A 26,111-nucleotide genomic window follows, 5' to 3' on the forward strand; every position below is an offset into this window, starting at 1 on the left:
CTGTAATTAATTGTAACTATACCGCAATATTGTACAAATTGTTAATAAATTAGAAGCAATTTAGAACTATTTCTATTATGTATAACTTCCACATTATAGAGAGAACTATTCCAATAATACATAAAATATTAGATATAATTATACAAGCTTATATACATACATATATAGTCTCACATAAATTATATTATAATTATATAATAATTTCGATCTTCATTCGGCCCTTTTTCAATGTGTATGTGTTGATTGTCGATTTTATTTATTATATAACAACTTATATTGTGCTTCACTACGTAATAAAAGATTAAAAGAATTCTAGCAAATAATATAGTTAAAAAACTTGTCTTATTCTTGATTTATCAGTCATACATTTTGTTTCCAACTTTCTCTCTATCCGCTGATAAACGAGACAGGTGTAAAATGTAATCAACAGCACGGCGGTCAATCTTAAAGCAGATGGCAAAAATGCATAATCGCGCTTCATTAATGATTTTTCGCTGAAAAGCTCGGTAAGAAAACATCCTGCCGCACTTTCGATTTCGCGCTCCTCTGAAAATCGATTTCATTTTATGTAACTCTCTGTTATGTATAATTATCACTGTTATTTTCATTGTTAGTGCGGCTTTAAGATAGGCTTGTTTATTTACGCACGATTCGTCTGCGTGCAAAGTGAGATATTTCTATCTGATGACTCACGAGTTCATTCTATTGGAATCTGCGATTGAGATGTGCCCGCTGTGAAGCGCGCACCTCCCCTTATATTTTCGTCTACACTTATATCTGTCGAACCGGACACATGTCGAAATTGGCTTATCAGAAAGTTAATGTCAATAATTATCTATATCCGATACTCACGTTTATTTGTCCTCTGATCACCGCGTTTTTTCTACCGATCTATCTTATAACATCGAACTTCATTCCGTGCCGTTTCCATCATGCGCGTGTTTGCGAAGTAAATAAAAGTTTATAGCGGCTTTCACTGATTAAATCGACTGTGTGATATAAATCGGAACGCGATACGTTAGCAATCGCGATAGTTTTGTGAGATGCGCGTCGAAGTTTAAATTAAACATTTTTCATTTAAACTTCGCACCTCTGGTAAATAATTTCCTTCGGTAATTAGAGAAAAGTAATTAATCTTTTCCTTCTACGTACTTTGGGAAGTCTGATAAATAATAATATTATTTGTAATTAATGTTGATATTACTTATTACAAAATTAACTTTCTTCTCTGTTGCATGCAGTCATGATTTATTCGGCATTTCTGGATTGAGGTAATAAATTAGAATACAAACAAAAATTATCATATTTCACCTTTGAATGTTATGATAAGCTCTAGAAGTAAATATTTTATCGACATATTTATATAAATAAATAAACGTGGCTAATATTTGGTAACGGTGAAAAGATAAAAATTATCTACCGAGAAATGCACTTATCTGCATACTGCACCCGAGAATTTCCGTTTACGCAATAAAAAGTAAAATATCGATGTTTGCTTGGCATGCATAATAAATGCAAATATGTAAAACAATTTCCCATTTTGATTAAAAATAAAACTAAAACCGTTTAAATTTCAGAACCGTGCATTAAAAGTGTGTGTTAAGTAAATGAGTTCGAATAGTTCAAAAAGAAGAAATGTCTGAGATTCTTAATGAAGTTTTAATGAAGTTAATGATCGTGAAAATTTTTCCGGATACAAATAGTTTAAACAATTGAATAGTTGAGATTTTGAAGAAGTTATAATTACATGAGAGTCATATATCTATTGCAAATAGAAATAATCAACTTTTATTTATTCCCTTTTCATGCACTATATTATCTTCATATATTTATCTTCATCTAGCTATTTGAATTTCAAGTTTGGACTCTTGAAATTTGTATTGTTGGCGGTATATCTAATCGCACATCTAATCTGCAGCCTCCCGAAGAGCCGAAAGTCTTCGACGCGCTCGAGCCCGTTCGATCGCCGGAATATTCCGAGCGCTACTTCCGACGAGATATATACACCGTTCCCCACGCTTGTGATGCAATAGCCTCGGAGGCAGCAGATCTCGTTCTTGCCGACGAGATGCGGTGGAAACTGAATGACGGTCACGAGCGCGCACATGCGCGCAGGGGAAAAAGACGGTATCGAGCCAGGACGGCTGGTTCGCCCGTTAACAGAAACGGTGCGGCAGCGTCAGTTTCTTCTTCCATCGCGCTTGGAGGACGTCCGGCGCCGGAGCGCCAATTTCACGCGCACCCAGACGCCGTCTTCGGCCGCTAAACTCTCGGTTTTCCCACTTTGAAATTTTCGCCGCTCGCGGTGTGCCGCCCGCGAAGCTGATGTGCGCGCGGAGCTACGCCGGAGGATGAGAACGCCGCCGCTGCCGCCGCTGCCGCCGCCGCCGTCGTCGCTGCCGCTCTCGTTGTTCGACGGATAATCACGCGCGGGCGGGGAATCCGATCCAGAGCGGTAAGACTGAGAAATTCGCATCGCGAAATTCTTCGTGACGGACGTAACGAGACGACCGTGCGCGCCCACACGCGCGCGCGTTACAGAGCCGACGTCGTGCGTTCCGCCGCCACTCTGCGCGGTCATGAGACGTGTCACGCGTGCCGCGCTCTTGCACGCGCGCACACGTACACACGCCGCGCACCGGTTGGATAAACTCCGCTTCCGTATTTTTCGCCTATCAGCGAGTGACATTCGCTTCCGGTCCGCTCCGCGTTCACGCAGATTCACGCGCGTTTCCGCGTAAAGTCTGACCACAATTGCATAATACGATTTTACCAACTTTAGGCTCCCTTCAATCTTTGCTAAACGTAATCTGCTAATGTTTGGTTTCTAATTATTTTTACTTGAATTATAGGTGAATATAGGAAGCACCGAGGCTTTTACTTTCAGGGTTAAATGTATTTATTAAGAGTACGGAGTTAATATTTCTATCCATTAGATCGGCGAGCGCTCTGAGTTGAGCGGTGCCTTTGCTCTAGCGCTCCGCGCGTGTAATTAATTTGCATATAAAGGGCGTACCATCAAGATTGAGCCGGACTGCGATGTACCAAATGCATTATCGCTTCCTACTTGCGCATTACTATTAACCGCTAATTACTCATACCAAATTACGCGAAGGCGCGGAGGACGCGAGCGTTAATTATAGTTGCAATCCACTTTCTCCGGTTATGATAAATTAAAGTGTTTTACCGTGTAACTATGATACCACCAATTATTAAAGCGATTCCCGAGAGACATATATTGTTTAATAAAAGAATGGGTCAATCTCGTTCAGCAACCATTAATCAGACGCGCCGTATACGTGCGTACTCGCACTCGCGCCAGCGCCACGCGGTACTCGCTCGCTCTCTCGCTGTCTCTCTGTCTTTCTCCTTTTCTCATTATACTTTTCCGCACCTTCTCTCGCTAACTCCGACGCGCGACGGCCGTGCGTCGCTTCGCGTGTGCGTGCCGCCCATACGTGCTACCACGCGCGTACAACGTACACGCGTTGCGCACCATCCGGCCGCACGCATACACGCGCGCGCGAGGAATAAGAGAGCGGAGGAGCGACGACGACTCGCGCTAATTAGCAGCGCCGCGTTATCGCCGCGGGAGATAAGCCGCGAATAAGGCGCGAGAGATATGTGTGCGCGCGAGAATAGAGGCCGCGGTGAATATCGGGACACGACCCTGACTGCACGGGCTTCCCGAGGGATTTTCGAGGTCAAGGGAACCCAGAGGCGCCGCCGCCGTCGTGCGGTGCGCGAATGTTACGAAATTCCCGTCGCGAGGTCAGACCAGGTCGGCCGTCGCGTCGCGTCGGTCCGACACCTAATTCCTCGGATTTCTTATCCGTCATCAACCGGCCATTCGTCGGTTCGCCGTATTCGTCGAGGCGGGACGTGTCGCGAATACCATTTACACCTCGCGAAGCTTCTCGTTATCTCGGCGCGATTGCCGAGGAAATCAAATGGCACTACAGTGCATGTCGCTATAGTGCATGCCTCAAATAGGCGCCAATCTCACTGGCACGTATACTTGAGCAAAAACGGAGCAACAGACGTTCCAACAAGACGCTCAGCTTCTTTTAATAATATAAGTACGTATCTATCCCGTACAAAACAATTCGCCAGATATCAATTATGGAACGCTGTATGTATTTCCTTATTTAATCGTGGCTTTCTCAATCGTTATACATGTGTACGCAGTGTGTTGAGGATACACGAAGAGTCAGAGTTTCTTCTTGAAGCTTAATAATTGGAGTAATCATATCGGAAGATGTTTTCTATCTTTAAGAAAATTAATCTCAAAAGTCATTATTATCTCCTGATTCCTTTGTGCGCAGCGACAAAAACGCAGCACGTTTCTCGGAATGAGAACTGCCACAAAAACGCAATAACAGCTCGGAGGAAACTTTAATTACGCAATTGTTCAATTGAACGGTGATCTCACGAGAAACTCATTGCGAAGCAAGTTTTATCTTCGGATAAAATGCGGGCTTGTTGGTTCACGTAATTGCACAAGACATCCGTGTGTGTATATCGTACCTACGATTGCAAATATTTTTGGAAGCTCGAATTTGTGTCTTGAAATATTTGTGATCTTCCGGCAAGTTCTGCATCGTATAAGAGAGAAGTGCGCTCGTAAATTTTAACGATATAATACGGATATAGCGAGTCATCGGTTTCTTTTGCGTTAACCGCACAGAATGCAAACACGAGAAGCGAATGAATTACGACCGTAAACATATTGCATAACGCATTTTTCATCGGGAGCTATATCTGTTGTATACTTGAAATTGTACGGATAACGATGAAAGACATAACACAACTTATAAAAACTGCAGCTAATAACAAAGCCACGTGAGATTGTTATGAGAAGCGCGTGAATAATTAAGTAATATGTAACTTTTTTTCTCTCTTTCTAAATAACATACCAAATAACTTTTGCGATAAATATAAGATGCTGCTGCTTCTTAATTTTTAATTTTTATTCTTTCTTTCTTCTCTCCCTACAATTTTTTTTTAATTTCTTACATATCTCGGATATTTTTTATAAAATAAAAAATTGTTCCTTTTTCTTAATATTCCCTTTCTTTAATATTTTTTAATTATATACTTGTTATCTAAATTTTAAAAGATTACAACTTGAAAGTATGATAAATTTTACTTATTTTTTTCTCTTTCTTTCCTTGAATAAATATTAGCAAATATATCTAATCTCGACTTAATATTACGTACTAATGTCGTATTACTAATCTGTACGTACTAATCTTATTAAGTATTAAATTTCATAGTTCACTGATAGACGTATACAAAGCTTAACATATATGCAATGCATACAGAGTTGCGTGTCTCAAAAACAGAGGCAGTCAGGTCATAAGCCTCATTTGTTTCTATTCTTCTTAAAGTGGCCATTAAGTGATTGAGCGGTCAATGTCGCGATCGTATAATTCAACCTCCAAAGCTCCGGAAATTATATAATTATTAATCCATATTAGGTAATTGAATCACGGTCGTTTAGCAATTAATTTTCCGCAAAAGACAATATTCAATATTACCATGTTTTTTCGCTAATTATGTAAATCTTGGCTTGGATGGTTTCGCTCTAATACTTTTCGCGCTTCATTAATAATTTCGTGCAGACGCATTTTGATATTAATTCTGTAAATTATTTAAAATTTTCAATTAATTAGACTCATTATATTAATTAAATTAAACTCGATTTTATTTGACGATTAAACAACTTCACCCGTAATCAATAAAAATAATTATAAAATATTTCTTGTCACTAATAAAAGAATTAGTTGCATAAATAACTCTGTTATAATACAGAAAAATAAATTAAAAATTAATATTATAATTACCAAATAATACTGTTATGGGTACGATGATTTTATGACAGAAATTGTAGCCGATAAACATTATTTACATTACGTATGATAAAAAGATTTATCTACATAAAAATTATTTGCATTACGTATAACAAAAAAATTTCTCTACGTTAAAAAGGTCAAAACATACTAAATAATGTGTAAAAGATAAATTTATAAATAAATTACTTATGCAAGCGTGAGAAAGAGTTATTAACATTTTTGCAAATTTGCGTTCATAATTGCATTAAATTTCTGGAAGCCAGAGCTTTTGTGTTAAATATTCTGTAATTATGGATAACGAAGCGCTATATTTTGTTGAAAATTTCCTGTGCTTACGGATGCGGCGAAAGTTACGAACGTGTGCAAAAACATATATAGAGTATACTAGATCATATGTAGGGCACACGCGTCAAAATCATGTTTGATATGCAAAGAACGATTGATACACGATGATGTAAATAAATTTTGTAAGAAATTAGATGTGTATGTGAAGATGAAAAGGATTAGATATACGAGATGGAGTCAGTATTTATATATCTTGTCGTAAGACATTATAAACCAACATAAATTTTTGTTTTTTATCACGAAATTATGTATGTGTACATAATTTTTTTATCGCAGTGCTAAATAAATCATTTCTATTTAAAAGCTAAACTATTTACAAACCACGCTGCGCTAAACTATTTATGTGTAAACGAAAATAGCTCTACAAATAAAATCAATATTTTTAGACTGAAATAAGAACGCTACATTATTTTACAATTAATATTATATTTATTTAGTTAATTAATTTATAATAAATTTATCGTTCATTTTACAGACATTATTTTGTGAATCTTTAAATTAAATATTATAAGACAATGACGTGTTTGGCAATTATTGTATCAACCGTTATCGATGATTAATTAAAACAATAGCGGGCTATCTTAATCAAACCGATTTCTTATCTTCAGTCTTACTTTCACCCGCCATCTTGGTGGTATTAATGCTGCGTTAACGAGATCGCGATGCGGAGTGCAATGGGGATCGTGCATGGTAGTCATAAATTATAACGCATCGTTAATGCGGTCAGCTCGTGGGAATACGCAGGTTGCCGGGCTCTAAGAACGTTTCCATCGTTTGTCGAAGAGAAACGGGAGGCAACAGCGGCACGAGTCACACGTTTGTACGTATTTTCGTAACGCTCGTCTGTTTATGCGCCTCGTATACACACGCTGTTCATATAGACACGCGTTGTAACGCCCGCGTATATTAACGAGATACACGTCGGGACGTCGGTGGCCGATTACAGATGATATTAACGGCATCGGCAGTCGCACTTGCATTCGGCGCACATCGAGCGTTTCCACTTCGTGTATTTCCAATGCAAGTACCGCCTCGCCTCCTCTCCTGCGTCGCAATATTTTGCAATATTTTGTATGGTAATTCCGTTACTTCGTCCACGATCGACGCGTTACACACGAAATTGCGACGTCAGCTGATCGTTTGACAAATCGATGGCATCAGTAATCGAATTCATCTTCTGCGAAATCAACTGAATAAACAGCGTTGCCGCGGGTAGAAAACATCCGGGAGGATGTGGCTATAATTCTCGGAAGTTGCGGTCACCGTTGTAGCAAGTTTGGCGAGATTCGAAATATCTGCTTTTGAAATTTCTGCGTTTATTCTTTCCGAAAACTTGTTTCGCAGTTCTCTCTCGTATCTCCATCTTTCTTCGACAAAAGTTATAGGTCAAGGTGTTTGAGACTACAGAATTGAGTGTTTTCCATTATCGGTATATACATATGTACATAACTTGTTAAAACTGATTAAAACTGATTTTATATACTAAACAGAAAGCTTATTTGTTTGCCATAATAAGTTTAATTATTCTAATTTGTTAAATATCATCTAACTATTTTACTCATTTATTATTTTAGTAATTATTTTAATTTATTAAATATCTTTTTACATCAGCAGCTTTGTATATCATAACAAGAAATATATTTTGCAAAATACAGCGCTGTACAATTTTTTGCGCTGGTTGACTGTGATGATAAAATATGCGAGTCATCGCTACAAACTTCTTCATCTCCAAGTATCTCATTTATTAATGTAATGTTTACTTCTCTACTCTCCCTCTCTTGTAATTTTATGTTTCGCTGCCATATCTACGTTATTGCCAATATGCTGAGCTAGCATTTATAGCCTTCTTCCACACATGTTCTTGCACTTGAATCATTTTCAATTTTAAACTTCAATCGAAATTCAAAAGCCTTAAAGATCTTACTACAGTTTCAACATCATAATATTACGCTGAAACTCTCAAGGATAACTTCATCGTTGAAGTATCTTTAGATTTGCGGATTGAAAATTATAGGTCGATATCTAATAATAGATCAAAATGCGAACATGCCTCGTTTTTGGATTCCGGAAACGTAGTGAAAATTTATTGCAACAGAAATACATATATGTTGCCAAAATTCTTCAAAGTACAGATGTATTTTCAGGTTTAATGTGTAATATAATTTAAATTTAGTTCTCTTATATTCAATATGTTTTTTCTCGCAAAATATATGCAAAATGCAACAAATATGATAGTTGTTATAGAAAATATGAGAACAATAAATATAAATAAACAATATAAATCGTCGTAAGTTCTGTACAAACTGTGACAAACTGATAATGTGAAATTTGGGTTACAAGAACTTTTTGAGGAAGTCTGTTATTTTTTATATGTGAGCAAGAGTTGGTTTGCCGCAAATATTTTTACGGTCGCGCTTAAAAATGTATATTTAATCGTAAATGCACTTCTCGCATACGGTAGTACGTAGATAAGAATATAGCGCCTGGTAACTTCCATTTCCTCATACACTAATTAAGATAAGTCGCGATGGAGATTAGGATATCCGTTAGCGATATACATATTGATACCAATATCTACAATAAAATTTTTAGTAAACATAGTGTTACACTATGAAAAAATATTAAATTTTAAATTACACAGTAAAGTATGTATATTGATCTAGCAAATTAAATAAAGTATTAATGTAAAAGCAAACAAAATTTATTTCTGTATAAATAAAGAAAATGTTTGAAATATATTTAATTTAATTATATAACACATTAATATTTGTGTATATTTTTCAAAATCTACAAAACTACTTTGCGTTTTAATAATAATTTATGTTTTCTACTATTAAAAAGTGTTTAAATAATTAATAGATGTATTTTTTTGTCATGCAATTCAGTATTCTTATTCTTAGTGATTCTGACATTAAAAATGAGATTCTACAATTCGTTGATTTATTTTTAATTTATTCCGAAGATAACTTTTACGTAGATGACTGAAGCTGCAGTCGAGAGATGTACTGGAGTGGCCTTTACGTAAAGACAACGAAATGCCGCGTCACCTATTAATAAAAATCTTGAGAGTAATACGTCACTGGTTGTTGTTTACTACCCTTTGCAATTACTTTGATGTATTTTTAATCTAGTTAATAGAAGAGAGCAATTTCATAATCTCATGGTAAAGTAATCTTGTCGATAACCAATTTAATTAATTAAATATTTTAAGAAAATATTTGAAGAAATTACAACGAAACACATTTTATGACTGTATTTTCAGAAATTTTTAAATTACAATTATCTTCCGAACCTCTTCTGTCAGCAGCGTGACCCAAAAACATTTTGTAACTTTACTCTGCACATGTAGTTTTGTGTTTACTTATTTCGTTATTTTTTAAACACAAAAAAAACTTTTGGGAATAAAACTTTTGCACAATTAATTTACTTGATACGTTACAGCTATACAGCTTTTTCTCGCGACTGTTATCAATATTGCTTTTCTTCTAGTTAGAGATAGTGATAAGAAACATTATCTAAGTTATAATTAGGATACGCCATTAAACGAATAGACTTAATGACGCAAAGGTTATTATCTAGATTTTATATACTTTACATCAATTAAATGAATTATACATACGTAACCTGTTACGTAAGTCTCGTAATTATACAGAGATATCGATTGAGTCACTTAATCGAAGAGTAAAACCTTCATTTCAGAAAAGCACGTGTCTGCCCGTAGATATAATTAACATCGCCGGTTAATAGAATGGGGTGATATAAGGGGGGATAACTGCGAAAAATAAATGGGGTCTGCGATTTTAAATTGGATATTTTTCAAGCTCGACATCTGAGAGAAAGAGACTTTAAGCATAAAGAAAATATATCTTTCGTTGCATAATAATTTTGCTGTATCGATCCCTGCAGCATCCATTTTTTAAACAAACACATTTTGCATTGTTGAGAATATTCTGTAGAGGCAGTTTTCAATTATTAACATTTACATTAGAGTTTAATTAGAGTAAAATATTTTGTTGCAGGTGCAGCCGCGAGTTAAAATGAGCAAGTTAACTCGGAAGAGACGCTCTTAACATTGTGAGTACCTTTCACGATTTTATGATACATATAATAATGTTGTAATAATATATGACAAAACTTTCGATATGACTCTTTCCACTCGGCATTCAACATTTAAGTGTGCCTTGTCCTACATAGTGTAGGTTTGTCATAAAGGTTAATCGGTGCAACGATGCTAAAAGGCTCTCTGTAGCGTGACAAAGTATCGATTATCCAAAATCCAAAAGCCAATGAATGATTCAAGTAAGAAACGTTCTGTAATACAAATACTTCTAAATAAACATATACATATATTTCAAAATATGTACATCTTAAATATTGTATATACTGTACGCCAGATAAAAGAAAATTCACTTATATCGCCAAACTTTTAAGTAACGATATTCGTGTAACATATTTTTCAAAACTTGTATGATGCAACTATATGGCGAACACTGCACGTCATATAATACACAAAAGATATTTATTTATATCATCAGAAAGAGTTTCATAACGCTACGTTGTGTGCAAAAAAAGGAACTTAAGCCATTTCCTTCGAACTATAGCTTCTGTATAACAAAGTGTGCGATGACGTCTTTTCTCAATGTCAGCTTTTTTCCATTTTCTATGCAAGTGCTGCACCTTTTCAGAGTTTCATTGTAACGTATTCTATTCTAATTTCAATCCTCTATTTTCCGTAGGCAAATTTAACTCTCGCAGGCTCAAAAATAAGAATAAGAAATATCTAAAAAAAAGAAGAAGAAAGAGAATGTGCTCCATTCAAGCTTTTTATTATATGTCGTCGGAAAGAAAAAGAAGAACTAATAAAAATAAGAATAACTGAAAACCCGTGTAAAGAAAGGAAGGAATATGCGTGAAATATGTGAGAGTTAAGGTATTGACGCACACATTATGTGACGCCAAGAGATTAAATAATTATTCAACGTCATTGTACAATAAAAACTTTCACATTTATTTTCTGAGGACAGAAAAAAAGAGATCGCCGAAGTACGTTCAAAGCTGTGCGCAATCTTGTGGGGAAAAAAGATATTCTCAATGATCTGCTCGAGATAACAAAAGCAACAATGGGTGCACTTTTTGTTTTTTAATAATAAAATAGGATATTCCTGCATGTTCATTAAATTTTGAAGCAAGATAAATATTCTTTAAAGATAACTTTCACATAATACAGTGGAGCATTAAATGTAATTAAAATTTGGTTGACTCCGTTATTTAGCAAAATTTTTTTTTTCATGGAATCCCTAAAAATGATTTTAATAATTAATTGGAGAAAATGCTATGCTGTTTTCTCTAGGCCAGTCTCTAATTAATTGTAATGATTTTAATATTGGCGTTTGTTTGCGTGTTATAGGCCGATAGGTTAAAGTTCAAGAAACCTTGAGACTTTATTTTCTAAAGGGGTTAATGCCCGATTAAGGTCCAGAAGGCTCAGTCCGCTCTATTGAGGTATTACGTTCGTACATGTTGCTTATCGGAGGCCATACAGATCGGGGCTAATAATTAACTATAACTAAATACCCGGTCAAACAAGAGTTCTAACAAGATAGGTTGCGTGTTAGCGACAAAGTCCACCTGAATATCAGCGTTACTGCGTGTTTTGTGCCAATCAGCTCATCTTATACAATTAACGGCAGTAATTTCTCAAGGTTCAATTACGTATTCGGTATTATATATACCATGCCTTCGCACTATATATAGGCATTTATCGTTTATAGAAGTTCGTACCTCCGTCATGTAAACTGATGTACACACATTGAATAAACATCAAACTTACAGATTCATGCAAAATATAAACTCTCTCTGAGATTTACCGTTGCTGCATACGAATGGTAAGTATCTCGCACGGATATACCGTGCAATCTTAATTCATCGGAATAATTTACGGACGGATACGAGGAATGCGAGGTATAAAATGTCGAACTTCAAAGCCCCGGACGTAAACCAGATACTCGATTTGACAGTGACCGGTATAGAAAAGATGGCTTTAACGCGATACTGATCTTTGTTGGCAGAATCGGAAGAGACGCCGTATCTAGGCTGACTTTGTCGGAAGTTGGTGGAACGACGCGGAGATGACGAAGAGGTTCGAGTTCAACTGGCAGATTGAGGTGCCGGAAGCACTCCGTACCGGCTGCGTCTTCGATCGTTGGACGGAGGAGAAGGATAACACTGAAATCGAGCTGAATTGCCTGTTCAAAGTCGACGAGTATGGTTTCTTCATCTATTGGCAGAGCGAGGGAAAGGTGAGAGGATTTTTTTTTGTTTGCTCTTTTGTTTGTGCCCTTTCATTCGTTTCGACATCAAAAAGAACGAGGTAGGTCTCGGACACTCTCTTAGCATTCTACGAGTTCTAAGTACACGCAATTTATTTTTACTCTCTCTCTCTTCTCCTCGCAGGATGGAGATGTTATTGAGTTGTGTCAAGTGAGCGACATCAGAGCCGGAGGCGTTCCTAAGGTAAAATAAACAATGTTCTGTCGCTTCAAGCGGTTATGATAATAGCGCTCTCAGATTTGTTAAAGTTACGACAATTGCGCGAATTCGCTGTAAAAGTACTTGTCGATCAAACTGATAAAAAAAAAAAGAAAAGAAAGAAAAAGACACGGTAACATCCAATAGCTAATAAAAGCGACGCATTTCAAGCAGGACCCCAAGTTCTTCGACAAACTGCTCAGCAAGCATGGCGAGCAGTTGGAAGACAAAAGCCTGACCATCTGTTCTGGCGTCGATTACACCAACATCAATTATCAGCACGTCGTGTGTCCGGACCCTGCCACAGCCAAGGTAACACACGTGCCATGCCGCACACTAATCGTGATAACGTCGGAAACACCAGCATCGACATGCCATTCGATTTATCGGTCAAGTAAAGTATTATTAGAGCTAGGCTGATCTGGCTGATACGACGCGACGCGACGCCGATATAGCGTTTAGGGACACTATCGTCCCTGATGAAACTGATGTTTTCTCATAGTTTATCGCGGATATAAATAGTATAGTGTTGTTATATTAACGGTATTAGATTGGAATATGCTATCAATAATAGTTAATATACTTTTTCTTAATATCTCCTGCGATATACGACGATTATATGATGTGATATAAACAACCTGTAAACGTATAATCGCATAGTCGCGATTATGCTGAACTTCTCGGTTAATTTGCCTCGTACAGCTCTTTTACCTGTTTCCGTGTCATTTTTCCAGAGAATTTATCGCTAGTTTTTACTGCAAAAATAAGGAAATAGCGTGAATGTGCTATACACGGTTCTGTATATCGCATTACCATCAATTTCTTCTCACGTATTCTATATACTGGCTATGCTAAATTGTTATTACACAAATTGACAATTATTGGAACAATTTGTAAACATATGCTTAATTACTATGTGTTTAAGATATTATCGAACAGCATCATTTACTTAATTGCTCTTTACTCGAAGCTCATTAGCTTCACGTGTCTTTTTAACATTAATGTTACTAAAAATCAGTGACGTTAAAAGCAGCAAAGTTTAGTCGTTTTTATATGAAATATGCAATAGCGTCAAAATGCTGAGGTAGCAAAATTATTTATCCCCGAGTATAAATAGAACTTGTGTGACGCTACATTCGTACATACCTACGTAGGTATAAACGAATGTAGCGTCACATCGCGATGTAACAACTGATAAGATTACTTTAATGCCACCTTAAGATTAACATCTCTATCTCGCAACGGACTTAATAATAGTCTCCCATTCCGTAAAAAGAACAATCTGATGATACTTTATTCGTATATGTCGTCATAGGTATGGTTGGACGGCGTTCGATCGATTACGCACAACGTCAAAGCGAATAACGTTTGCCCGCTTACATGTCTGAAGAAACAGTGAGTTTGCCAACGCATTTATATACGCTTGCACTAACGTGTCTGTAAACAACGGGGCTGTTTACCTTCGTGAAATAATTAGCCATAAACGTTGTTCCGCAATCGACGTATGTAGCATAACTTTGCGTTTCTCTAATTTCACTCCGACGCAAAAGGATATTAAGCAAAATCAATTTAACTCGCAGCAGAAATTACAGAGCTTCCGAAATCATTTTTCTTTCTAAATTGTACATATTTTTGAATGTTTTTTTACTTTTTTTTTAAATAAGATTATATTACATTTTATGATATCAAAGACTTTTATGGTATCAAAGACTTAATTAAATGTATAGTACCTTCTGAAAGTTGACAAAAATATATATTATATCAAACCGTAATTCTGATATCAAATGTTCTCTTCTATCTACATATTTTCGAAGAAGTAAATAAAATCGTGAATAAAGCAGCATTTTGTACAATTTTAGTTGGATGCGACTCAGGATGCTGGTCGACCCCAATGGAAAAGTTCCAGTGAAAGTGGTCGCGAGAACTTTCGCGTCCGGCAAAACGGAGAAGCTTGTTTACCAGTGTCTCTCTGAGTTAGGCCTACCTAGCGGAAAGGTATCTTGATGCATGGTTGTTAAAATGTATCATTGATGATCTACGACATTTTTATTGCTAAAATATTGCAAAGATAAGAATACATTTTTTAATATTTAGAACGACGTGATAGAACCCGACGACTTTACCTTCGACGCATTCTACGCGCTTTATCACAAAATATGCCCGAGGAACGACATAGAGGAATTATTTCAGTCGATGTGAGTACTTTTCGGAGAAAATGTATCTAAATAGATATTTTCTGTGTAGAAAAAAAAATTTGCTTCACGAGTTTACTTCTCCTAATTACGAATTTTAATTACCGTTAAAAGAATTACGTTAGGTGAAAAAAAATTCTCTTAACGAGAACTCCTAATTACGAATTTTAATTACATCAATATTATTTGTTGTATATATTTTACACGCGTATGTATATATATACACATTTTTATACAAATACATATGTTTTATGTTTTGCAAAACTTTATAATTTGGATTTATTTTAACGTAACGCAAGCAGAAGGTTTTATGTTAATTAACGTGACCGATTATTTATCTTGAAAATTCTAGAACGCAGGGCAAAGGGCGAACGGAGGGCGATACAATTAACCTGGAGCAACTGATCACCTTTCTCAACGAGAAGCAAAGAGATCCGACCCTGAATGAAATTCTCTACCCCCTCTACGACGAGAAACGTGCAATGGAGATCATCAATGATTACGAGCAGAATGAGGTTGCGCGTAATGAAAGTAAGAGCTTGATAAACAAATCATGTATTTTCGCAACGTTTCCCTCGAACAATTCTCACGAACTTATCTAAAATTAAACCTGATCGCTCGCGTCTTTGAAACATGTGAGATATTGATTCTCTCGTAGATATTTCATTTGTCTCTTTATAAACTAGATAAATTAGGATATTAAGATGTCAAAGATATCAAAAACAGAGTAAACTTTAATGAGCCTGCAAAATTGAATCGTTCAATTGATTATGTGTCATCTGGGTTTAGTCAGGACTGAAGAATTAATGAACCGGCTTAACTTGTAGCTTCAAAACGACCTTCTTTCATACGTAATTGCGCCCTTGCAGAAACGATGACGAAGGACGGCTTCATAAGGTACCTGATGTCCGACGAAAACGCGCCAGTTTTCCTCGACAGACTAGACGTTTACATGGATATGGACCAACCTCTGGCGCATTATTACATCAATTCGAGCCACAACACATACCTGAGCGGACGTCAATTCGGCGGGAAGAGCAGCGTCGAAATGTATAGACAAGTTTTACTTGCAGGATGCAGGTAAGGGGATATTGTTACATGAAATATGGAAGTAATGATTATTCCCGATTTGCGACTGCAGCGATTTTCAATATCCGTTGCATTTATAGCTGCATCGATTGTACCATCGATTGAATGCATCTGCTTGAATATAATATTGCATTTAGATCGATATACTGATCTATCTTTATTTCAAAAAGCATAACAAACCAGTGTAGCTTATTTCTAATAAATTAAAACATAGTTTTAGGAATTATATAGTTTAGCAATATATTTACTTTTTTCAATCGTTACTTTTTAAATAGTTATATTTAATTAGGTTCCCATGATATTTCGATTAATTTTAATTTAATTAATTTATAGATTAACAAGATAATTATTAATAAATAAAGAAACGAAGGATCACTTCTCGTAAGAAAATAGAAAACAATCGATAACTATCAGGATTACCGGTTTTAGTTTCTTTCTTTTTTTAATTCGAATTTAAAGGTGCGTCGAATTGGATTGTTGGGACGGCAAAGGGGAAGATGAGGAGCCGATAATCACCCACGGCAAAGCCATGTGCACCGACATTCTATTTAGAGACGTTATATACGCAGTCAGAGACACGGCCTTCGTTACATCGGAATATCCATTGATTCTCAGCTTCGAAAATCATTGTAGCAAGAAGCAGCAATACAAACTGGCCAAGTACTGTGACGAAATTCTTGGTGATCTGTTGTTAAAGGAACCCCTGAAAGAATATCCTGTAAGTTCTTATGCGTATAGATTTTTTACAGATATTGTAAAATATTTTGTAATATTAATTTAAATAATATGGATTATCTACTCTAATAATGTTTTTTAACTATTATTAAGATATATAATCACAATAAATTTTTTATAATATAAACACATAATATTAAAATGTAAGTGAATTTTTTTCCTTTGTTTCTTTCTAAAGAATTTCTTGAATTAAACTCACGCTTACGATAAATTACGCAGAGTTTGGTGACTCTTTCATATAAGTGGTTTTAAGTGCACTCATGGCTAAAATATCATTAAAACAGTTGGAGCCAGGAGTACCGCTGCCGCCGCCCAGTATGTTGAAACGCAAGATTATCATTAAGAACAAGCGCCTAAAGCCCGAAGTCGAGAAGCAGGAGTTGGAGCTCTTCAAGCAAGGTCAATTTGTGATCGAGGACGAAATCAAGGAAGACTTCAGTGCGCCGCCGGCGATCGCCGCCGCTGTGGAACGGCAACCGGTAAAAGTAACAATCATTACGATCCTTAAATTGAGCATGGCAGTGACTCTTTATCTTAATCGAATTAAGCGATCGACGTTTCATTTGATAAAACGGTGATATTTCTCTTCGTCTACAGGAAGAAAGTTCTGAATCCATAACGTCATCGGGCATTCAACAACAGCAATCTGTCACTGGTTCAGTAGGCTTTGGAGAAAGCATAGAATTAGTAGCGGCTCAGAATTATATCCCAAGTACTACCAATGTACATCCATGGCTGTCTTCCATGGTCAACTATGCGCAACCTGTAAAGTTCGCCAGTTTCGACGAAGCCGAAGGTAGGTGAAATTTTTGTTTCTTTAAAAGAAAATTATAATTTATTTATAATTATACTGATGGCGTTAATCGATAAATTGCGATTGAGAACGAATTATTATTTTTAGAAAGGAACATTCATCACAATATGTCTTCCTTCTCGGAAACGACTGGCTTGACCTATTTGAAAACCTCCGCCATTGAATTCGTAAATTATAACAAACGGCAGATGAGCCGGATTTATCCGAAAGGTACACGAGCCGACTCTTCCAACTATATGCCGCAGGTAAAACACAAGCTTGTATTGCGCAATTTGCGCAACGGGGAACACGAAGAAAAGTCTCTCAATGATCGATCGTCGCGAAACAGGTCTTCTGGAACGCTGGCTGCCAAATGGTGTCGCTGAACTTTCAAACCGCGGATCTGCCTATGCAACTGAATCAAGGAAAGTTCGAGTACAACGGATCTTCGGGCTACTTATTGAAGCCGGACTTCATGAGACGTTCTGATAGGAGCTTTGATCCTTTCGCCGAGAGTCCCGTTGATGGAGTGATCGCCACACAATGCAGCGTTCAGGTACGTTTCTTTTTCCTGAATGACAATCCAAGTTACTTGCGATATCACATTCTAATTTTTTGCATTTTTTTTTCTTCCTAAAAAATCTAACAATTTGCATAATATGGCGTAGCTCTTATATATTAACAGTGCTTTGTATTAGGATAATCAATAATCAGAAAATAAGATAAAATACAAAGAAAGAGAACTATAAAAAAGTTTATGCAAGATTAAAAACGCTTCCACTATTTGTCTTTATTATTGATTCACTATCGTAACATTGTAATAGGTAATAGCAGGCCAGTTTTTATCCGACAAGAAAGTCGGGACGTACGTTGAGGTCGAAATGTATGGCCTACCTACCGACACGATACGCAAGGAATTTCGCACGAGAGTGGTCCCCGCCAACGGTTTGAACCCCGTTTACAATGAAGAGCCCTTTCTCTTCAGGAAAGTCGTCCTACCAGATTTGGCCGCTCTGAGATTCGCGGTATACGATGAATCGAACGGCAAGCTACTAGGACAGAGAATCGTTCCTTTAGACGGTTTGCAGGCCGGATATCGGCACATCGCGTTGCGAACCGACGCCAATTTTCCTATGTCTCTGCCTATGCTGTTTTGTAACATTGACATAAAAATCTATGTGCCAGATGGTTTTGAAGGTATGTTCGACATCAACGATGTTTCTGCATAATAAATTTATACTACTATTTAACTCTGCAGTTGTACAATTATAATTTCAATAGATCGTATAATTTTAGTCAGCATTATTTTCTGTTAATTCTGTTAAAATTAACTATTTTATGTATATCTTGTTTCTATTCGATCTGTTTAATACGATAATTTAGTTAATAAGTATATCTTTTATTCAAAACACCATTTTTCTACCAAAAATAAAATCTAAACAAAATATGTATTAATAATTAATTGATTAATCAATGTTTTTTTTATCATCTTTTTATCATTATTTAGAATTTATGGACGCTTTAACGGCGCCGCGAGCATTTAAGAAATCAGAAAGCATGTCGCAAAATAAAATGCGAGGTCTGGGAATCGAAGAGAGTGATAGCAAAAACAATGTGGACAACAAAAATAACGTGTTATCTCATCACCAAGAAGCAGCAAAACCAAGAGGTAAGTTGCAAGATATAGAAATTTGTCAATTGTGAACAACGAATCGACTTATTTTATTTCTACAGAAGAAATGAAGTTCGATCCAATCACTCTGGAGACTTTGAGACAAGAAAAGGGTTATCAAAAAGTATTACGGAAACAGCAAAAGGAACTGGAGTCTTTGAAAAAGAAGCACCACAAGGAGAAATTGACTGTCCAGAAGCAACATTGTGTTGCAATAGAGAAGATTTTTAAGGGAAAAAAGTTAGTCATTTTCGTAAAATTTTAATTAAAAATTTTTAATTTTTTTTATATGTTTAATCAATTTTTGTAAAAGTATTTATTTAATTAGTAAATTGAATAACTTTTACTATTAGTTAAGGAGATTTTCTCTCTTATTTAGATTGGTAAAAAGTAAGCAATTTTTAGCGGGCTTTCTTTGACAAAAGAAAATTTTTATTTAAAAGTTTTTATGACTAAAAATTTTATGTTTATTGTATTAGGTTTAAATATTTCAGAATTTCAGAGAAAGCTCGAGGAAAAGATAGAAAAGGTTTTCTTTATTTTAAAATATAGCGTAAGATAATCCTTTTAAGACAATAATAGCAAACTAAGTTTGAAACAAACAAAAAATTAAAATATAATTTTTTTTCAAAAAAGTTAAACTTTCTTAGAAAGTGGATAAAGCAAGATCATTTGTGCACGCAGGTCTGATAGAGTTTAGAATTTGTAGAATTGAGAGTTCATGGATAAATTGAGAAAATGATGATTAATATAATTAACATAATAATAGAATAAATTACAAGATTGATAAAAATGTTATAGCAAAGCGGAACTTTCGAGAGACCCCATCGTTCGTCGCGCCGTTTCCGAACAGACGACCCAGTGGTCGCATCTCGCCGACAGGCAACGCCGGGAGGAACGCGATCTGGTCCGCGGGCATCTGGAAGAGCGGCGGACGCAGCTGTGCAAATTGTGCATGGCCGCGCAGCTGGCGCAACAGAAACAGCTGACCGCGCGACACGACCGTGAGATGAAAGATATGACCGCGCGACAGGCGAGACTGTCGGTGGAGAGCGCGAGGGAAGTGATGAACGACAAGACTTTGAAGACGCGCGGAATCAAGGAGGGTAGACTCAGGGAGAAGCAGCAGAACAACACGAAGAAGTTTATGGAAGAGCGCAGGATTGCGCAGATGATACAGAACAGAGAGAAAGAGAAATTAAAGGTGGTCCACGAGAAGCAATTGGAAGAGCTGCAGAAGGATATGAACGCGGTAAGGCAACAGACTCTCGCTAGACTAAAGGTTTACCCGATAGTATAGCTTTGCTATTTTTATTGCGCTTGCACGTAGAAACAATATATTTATATGTTTAATATATGGATTGTAATCATAAGCAATTTGTTTTATACTATCTGATACGTAAACGTCCATTTTAACATTCCATTAAGTTAATTGCTAGAAAATTAAGAATATTTTAGGTCTTTTATATTTATGTATTTATTTGAATAACATACGTATTGATGCGGTATATATAGATTTGATAAAATTGCTAGAACATCCAATTTATTGTACATTTCTGTTTTATAATTAAGTTGAATTCTATTTATTGAATATTAAATTTTGATTATTGTGTTTTGTTCTTATTTTGTTATATAATTATTACATTTTATTTAATATTTTCTCAATAAACTTATTTTCTTAAAATATTTTAATTTTTAATTTTATTTTTCCTACTATTTGTTAAATTTTATGTTTTATAACACAGTAACCAATGAAGTCTCCTTAATTCTAAATAAGCAAGATACAACAAATTTGAAATATTAAAATTTTGTGATTAACTGAAATTAGAATTTTTTATCTATATGGTTTTACGATGTTTTTCTATTTATTTTATTAAAGTCTTTAGAAACTGCATCGAATCGCTATCAAATATATGTTACCATCAGTTACCTGTATTTAATATATTGCTTTAATATGAATAATTTTTCTGAGCAATTATTTGCTAAGATGATTATTTTTGCACATCAGATTATTTTACAAAACTGAGTTTTTCAACGCTATATCGAATCATCCGTGATCACTTGCAAAGCCTTTTTCAGAATTTTAGCTTAAGTTAATAAAACTGATGAAAAAAAACATTAATCTCTGCCAGGAATAATCGCAATGGTTTTATCGTATGTTTATTATAAATTCTATTATAAAACATGAAGAAATAGAAAACTTTCGAATGATGCTATAAACTTTTATTATTATCAATATTTGAAATCTGTACGTTTGTGATTTATACATATTTATATCTAAATGGAGATATAATTGAAATCAAATAACATAAACTGATGCATAAATAATATTTTAAAAAGATTCTAAGAAATATATGTATATGTGCTTTTAATATAATTTTATTAATCTGTATATAAGATTATTGAAATTTTCTTTTCTCATAGAGCTAAATTTTCTTAAATTATAAAAAAATAAAATCAAAAAGATAAAATTATCAAATTACAAAAAGATAAAATAATTGGCATAAAAATTTAACTTATCTGAATATAAGTTTTGCTCCATTTAAGTACCATTTTAAATACCAAGTCCATTGTTCCCAAAATAATTAGTTTAGTCATACAAACAACTTTTCCAGATCATGGATATGTACAAGAATGAAGACATGGACTACGAGCCGGCTAAGATGCTGGCTGAATTCTACGTGTGATGAGTGCCAGCCAAGTTTCTCTGAAAATTTTCTCCACAGCGAGAAACACGTTACGAAGGAGGGACTGTTTTCAGACAATTTACTACTGTCGTTAATTATACTTGAAATTGGGATCAAATTTCATTAGCTGTCGTTATTGTATCCGCCGACAAATGTCGCGTATCGTGAGAAAGAAAAATGAGCAACTACATTAACGTTTCTAATTCATTCAGCCAAGTATTTTTTTATAAGCAGACATTTTATGTCTCCATAGTCTCTGAGTACCTAGACTAACGAGGGAGTCAATACAACTAAAGTGATCTAGTCAAGTATTAAATATATATACTTATACACAAAACGTATATCATGATGTCGTGGCCGATGTAAAACGGTGTAATGCACCGCGCGATTTGTCGAAGTGAATATTTTTCGATTGTTAACGCTATATTGTCGAAGTCTATCAGAGTAAAAAAAAAACGTATATGCGTATGCGTGTGTGTGTGCGTGTGCGTGTGCGTGTGCGTGTGCGTGTGCGTGAAGACTGCTGTCTGTATTCGTGAATTAATGCCTAATGCCGACAGGAACTTTCTCTGTTACCGTGATGATTCCTAGACCATACATACCTTAAGTTGAGAGACGCTCTCACGGTCGGACCTAAACCGATAAATTCTCGTGATTGCTGATAATGATTAGAGTATTATAGAACGTTTGAGAATCTCGAGCTGAAGGCTGTAATTTATACAGATCGAAGGAAGCGCCTCTTACACGGCCCTTACATGAATGGTCACATAGGATTGTAAATAAAACTTCAAACGAGAGCCTAGTATAATGATTACCACGTTGTTGTTTTCATTATATAACATAATGTTATTTACATAAATTATTATATCATCCTATACATATATATATATATATCTATATTGGATATAAATAAAAATATTACGCAAATCACTTTCGCAATTATTTCCGTTTTTATTGCGGGTAATAATCGTTTTCGCAAATGCCGGCATAACTGTATTCCGATAAAGACTACGATGCGGTAAGAATTATGCTACAATAAATATCAAAAGAGTATTATCTACAAAACGCATATTAATTTATTTTCTTTTAGGCAATCTAACTTGAGCTTAAGAAATTTTCAATTAATTTTGAATTAATTGTCTATAAATAAAGATTGCATTTTAATTATTCAAATACAATGGTTTCTAAAGTTATTTTTATATGATGAAGATCATAATGTTTCATAATGGTCGTGATCAAAATAATGCTCGAGTATGTCAGATTTGTGTATGTCAGATTTAATGTCAGCGACAGTAAATTCTTCATATGCAGCTGAAACAAATAATTGAATAAAGTCTCTATTTGTCAACGTGTACGAAATGCAAATGGCATGTGTATTGGTTATTTCAAAATAATATTACAAATAAAAAAATTATTAATCTCTGAAAAAATATACTATCTCTAAATTAATAACATTTTTAATTCAAATCACGAGTTATATACTTTTTTCCTCAAGCATTTTTAACTCATTACAAAAATTACATTTGTGTAAAATATAATCAATATTTTTTGATTGATTGTGATGAGTGTGATTGATTTATTTCAAGTTCACGTTTCGATTTACCGGAATGGGGCACGATGTGTTCTATGTCATTGTGAGACTCCACGATTGGAATGATTCGCTCGTGATGGTGCCCCAAAGTCTCGTGAAGCTCCGCAGGATCTCCGTAATTCGCGGGCACCACTATAGCATCGTGATTGTCAAGCTGCACATTTTGATAACTGGTAGCGCCATAGCCGTGATAAACCCCGTGATGCGAGTGATCCACGTTCGTTATTATACCCGCCTCGCAAACGGCGACTACCAATAGAGAGAGGAACAACTGGAACACAGTATAAATTTAAAACACACTGTGAAAAGGAATATGTAAGTGTTTTAATTTTTTATATTAATTTCGTCGATGTATACACCGATGTGTCTCAATTCGCACGATCTTTCGAGACAAGACGTTGAATATTAATATTAACACACAATTTTATAAACAATAATTTTCAAAGAAATTTACATAAAAAAGTATTAACATTTTAAGACTTAATTAGTCGATTTTTCCGATTATTCATCGCGATAAAATTCTCGCGCAATATAAACAAGCAAGGCAAATTATATATAATTTTTTTTTATGCACACAATTGGACGATGAATGAAAAGACATTATAAAATTAAGTCCTTTCTTTATATATAATTGCGCTCCCACTGTTTCTTGAATAAGTTCTTCAAGTCTCTTTAACGTTCACGCTTACATAGTTAAACATAATGAATTCACTTGTCGGGGACGGCTCCAGTCGACTCTACTGAAAGCATCTTCCCATGGACGGCTATTTTATACAACGGTGGCCGCGCAACGTTGCGCAAGTTTTATGTGAATATTATGCACCATGGGCGGATGTTCACAATTCGTGCTTCATGGCGTGGATATTCGCGTGGACGCGCGACTCGTAGCGCGCTTGTTGCGATGGATATGAGAAAAACCGGCCGGTTACGCCCGCGAACGTGCATGTGTAGGCCATTTCAAAACGTCGAGATAGTTCGTCGTTTCATTGCCGAGTTATGCAACCGCGACCGAGCGCGGTGTTGCACGTAAGTGAGTGACGAAATCGCGCGATTCTTCGAAATCGTCGAGAATAGGTAGGTGGAAAGCTCACCGGTGCGAGCAGCCCGCTATTAATTCCAGCCCGAGTAGGTCTCGATTTTACGCAATCGATTTCTGGCGCGACGAAACGAGAAGAAAGGTCCTCCGGCCGCGGCGATCCACAGCGGAAATGCAACTGCCGTACAAGCAGTCCCGTTTCTTCTTTCGTGCAAATTTTTAGTGATCGCTTGAAAATAGGATCCTTGGACACTGATAATTAAATGCTTCGTTAACTGAAATTAAAAATATCCTACATATAATTGTATATTTGTATTTTATAATTATGATCTAAGCTCTGTAATTATGGTTTGTAACACTTAATGATGCGATTCAATTCCTGAGAACGAACGAAGAAGTTTCGTGATAGTGGGATTTCGTGGCTTGAAGAATTGAGATATTTCGAGAGAGACGCAATCTAGATAAGCGGAAGATGTCCGCAACTTCGTAACGTAATTGTACGGTTATGAAATTTCTATGCATAATTGCTTCTCTAGATGAAAGTTTGAAAGAGTAGCGATATTTCACGGTTGGAAAGTTTCGGCACTAAGGTCGTGTTCGACGTTTATAATCTTTACTTAAATCTTATCAAGAGCGTATCAGAGTATTCAGAATAATTAAAGATGTATGTTTTGAAACACGATATCTATTTTTTTAATAAAGATGAATTAAGAAGAAAAACAATTATTCACGTAAATATCGGTTAAAGCAATGAAATATACGCTTTCTTGCTATTTTAAAGCATTTTCTCTATGATGTTAACACTCACTTATTTTTTAGCTTTATATTGACAGAATAATATCATACACTGTTATTGTAAATTATACATCAGAGTATAACATAATACAGGTACACTGAGAAAAAAAAATTGTTAATCCCAAGAAATATTTAGTCCGATACGTTCAACTAAACATTTTAGTTAGTTAACTAAATATTAGTTGTTTCAACAATTTATTTCGTTTCCTTAATCAAGAATTAATTAATTCAACTAATGTTTAGTTAACTAACTAAAATGTTTTAGTTGAACGTATTGGACTAAATATTTCTTGGAATAGACAATTTTTTTTTTCAGTGTATAATATAGTGTAACATAATATGCGGGTAGTATTCTCTCTCTCACTTCAGTAAAGAACTTATTTATATATATCTTATTTCGCTCTATTTTCGATTTAACAAGTGCGTGTGTGTTTGTCTTCTAATAATATTCACAGCAGAAGCTAATTATATAGAACACGAAGAATTTTCAGTAAGATATCAAATAAATGTGTATGTGCGTATATTAACAAAACAAAATGCAAAATACATATGTATAAGTAATTTTCTTTACATCTTCTTTAATTTAATAATTTCATACATGCTTTTTTTCTCTCTTATTTTTATTCTGCTGAAAATATGTTTAATTTTCTAAAAGAGACAAAAACGAAAAGTAGAAAATAATTATATCAAAGTACTATATGATTACATTATACAATGCTTTTGTATGCGGATTATAGATTTCTATATAACTTTTCGTTTCCGCTTCTTTGATTACCTTGACAAGATTGGCACA

The 26,111-nt window shown here is 35.3% G+C and overlaps 2 protein-coding genes across 5 annotated transcripts; one reads left to right on the forward strand and one right to left on the reverse strand.

The window, feature by feature from the left end:
- The first annotated feature begins 1,857 nt into the window (after positions 1 to 1,857).
- On the forward strand, positions 1,858 to 22,693 carry LOC112463180 (1-phosphatidylinositol 4,5-bisphosphate phosphodiesterase-like). Of its 4 annotated transcripts, none has more exons than XM_025029377.1 (20): positions 1,858 to 2,455; positions 10,220 to 10,274; positions 12,269 to 12,499; positions 12,654 to 12,713; positions 12,900 to 13,040; positions 14,044 to 14,123; positions 14,588 to 14,723; positions 14,823 to 14,923; positions 15,273 to 15,451; positions 15,790 to 16,000; positions 16,469 to 16,727; positions 17,029 to 17,229; positions 17,342 to 17,540; positions 17,646 to 17,803; positions 17,887 to 18,093; positions 18,362 to 18,734; positions 19,045 to 19,206; positions 19,272 to 19,449; positions 20,011 to 20,461; positions 21,825 to 22,693. In XM_025029377.1, exons 3-20 carry the CDS (start codon positions 12,329 to 12,331, stop codon positions 21,894 to 21,896), a joined length of 3,339 nt encoding a protein of 1,112 aa, XP_024885145.1. In that variant the 5' UTR covers positions 1,858 to 2,455; positions 10,220 to 10,274; positions 12,269 to 12,328; the 3' UTR covers positions 21,897 to 22,693. The 4 variants fall into 4 exon arrangements, with proteins under 4 accessions (XP_024885145.1, XP_024885147.1, XP_024885146.1 ...); XM_025029379.1 differs by having other exon boundaries at positions 17,029 to 17,223; XM_025029378.1 differs by having other exon boundaries at positions 1,859 to 2,455; positions 12,903 to 13,040.
- A 413-nt stretch (positions 22,694 to 23,106) lies between these two features.
- LOC112463185 lies at positions 23,107 to 25,369 on the reverse strand. Its single transcript, XM_025029387.1, has 3 exons — positions 24,177 to 25,369; positions 23,488 to 23,758; positions 23,107 to 23,207 (listed from the first exon to the last, which is right to left on the reverse strand). The coding sequence occupies exons 1-3, from the start codon at positions 24,186 to 24,188 to the stop codon at positions 23,107 to 23,109; spliced, it is 384 nt and encodes a 127-aa protein (XP_024885155.1). The 5' UTR covers positions 24,189 to 25,369.
- Positions 25,370 to 26,111: the final 742 nt, after the last annotated feature.

This window comes from Temnothorax curvispinosus, unplaced genomic scaffold (assembly GCF_003070985.1).
Source record: "Temnothorax curvispinosus isolate PA1 unplaced genomic scaffold, ASM307098v1 QBEX01013120.1, whole genome shotgun sequence".
NCBI lineage: Eukaryota > Metazoa > Arthropoda > Insecta > Hymenoptera > Formicidae > Temnothorax > Temnothorax curvispinosus.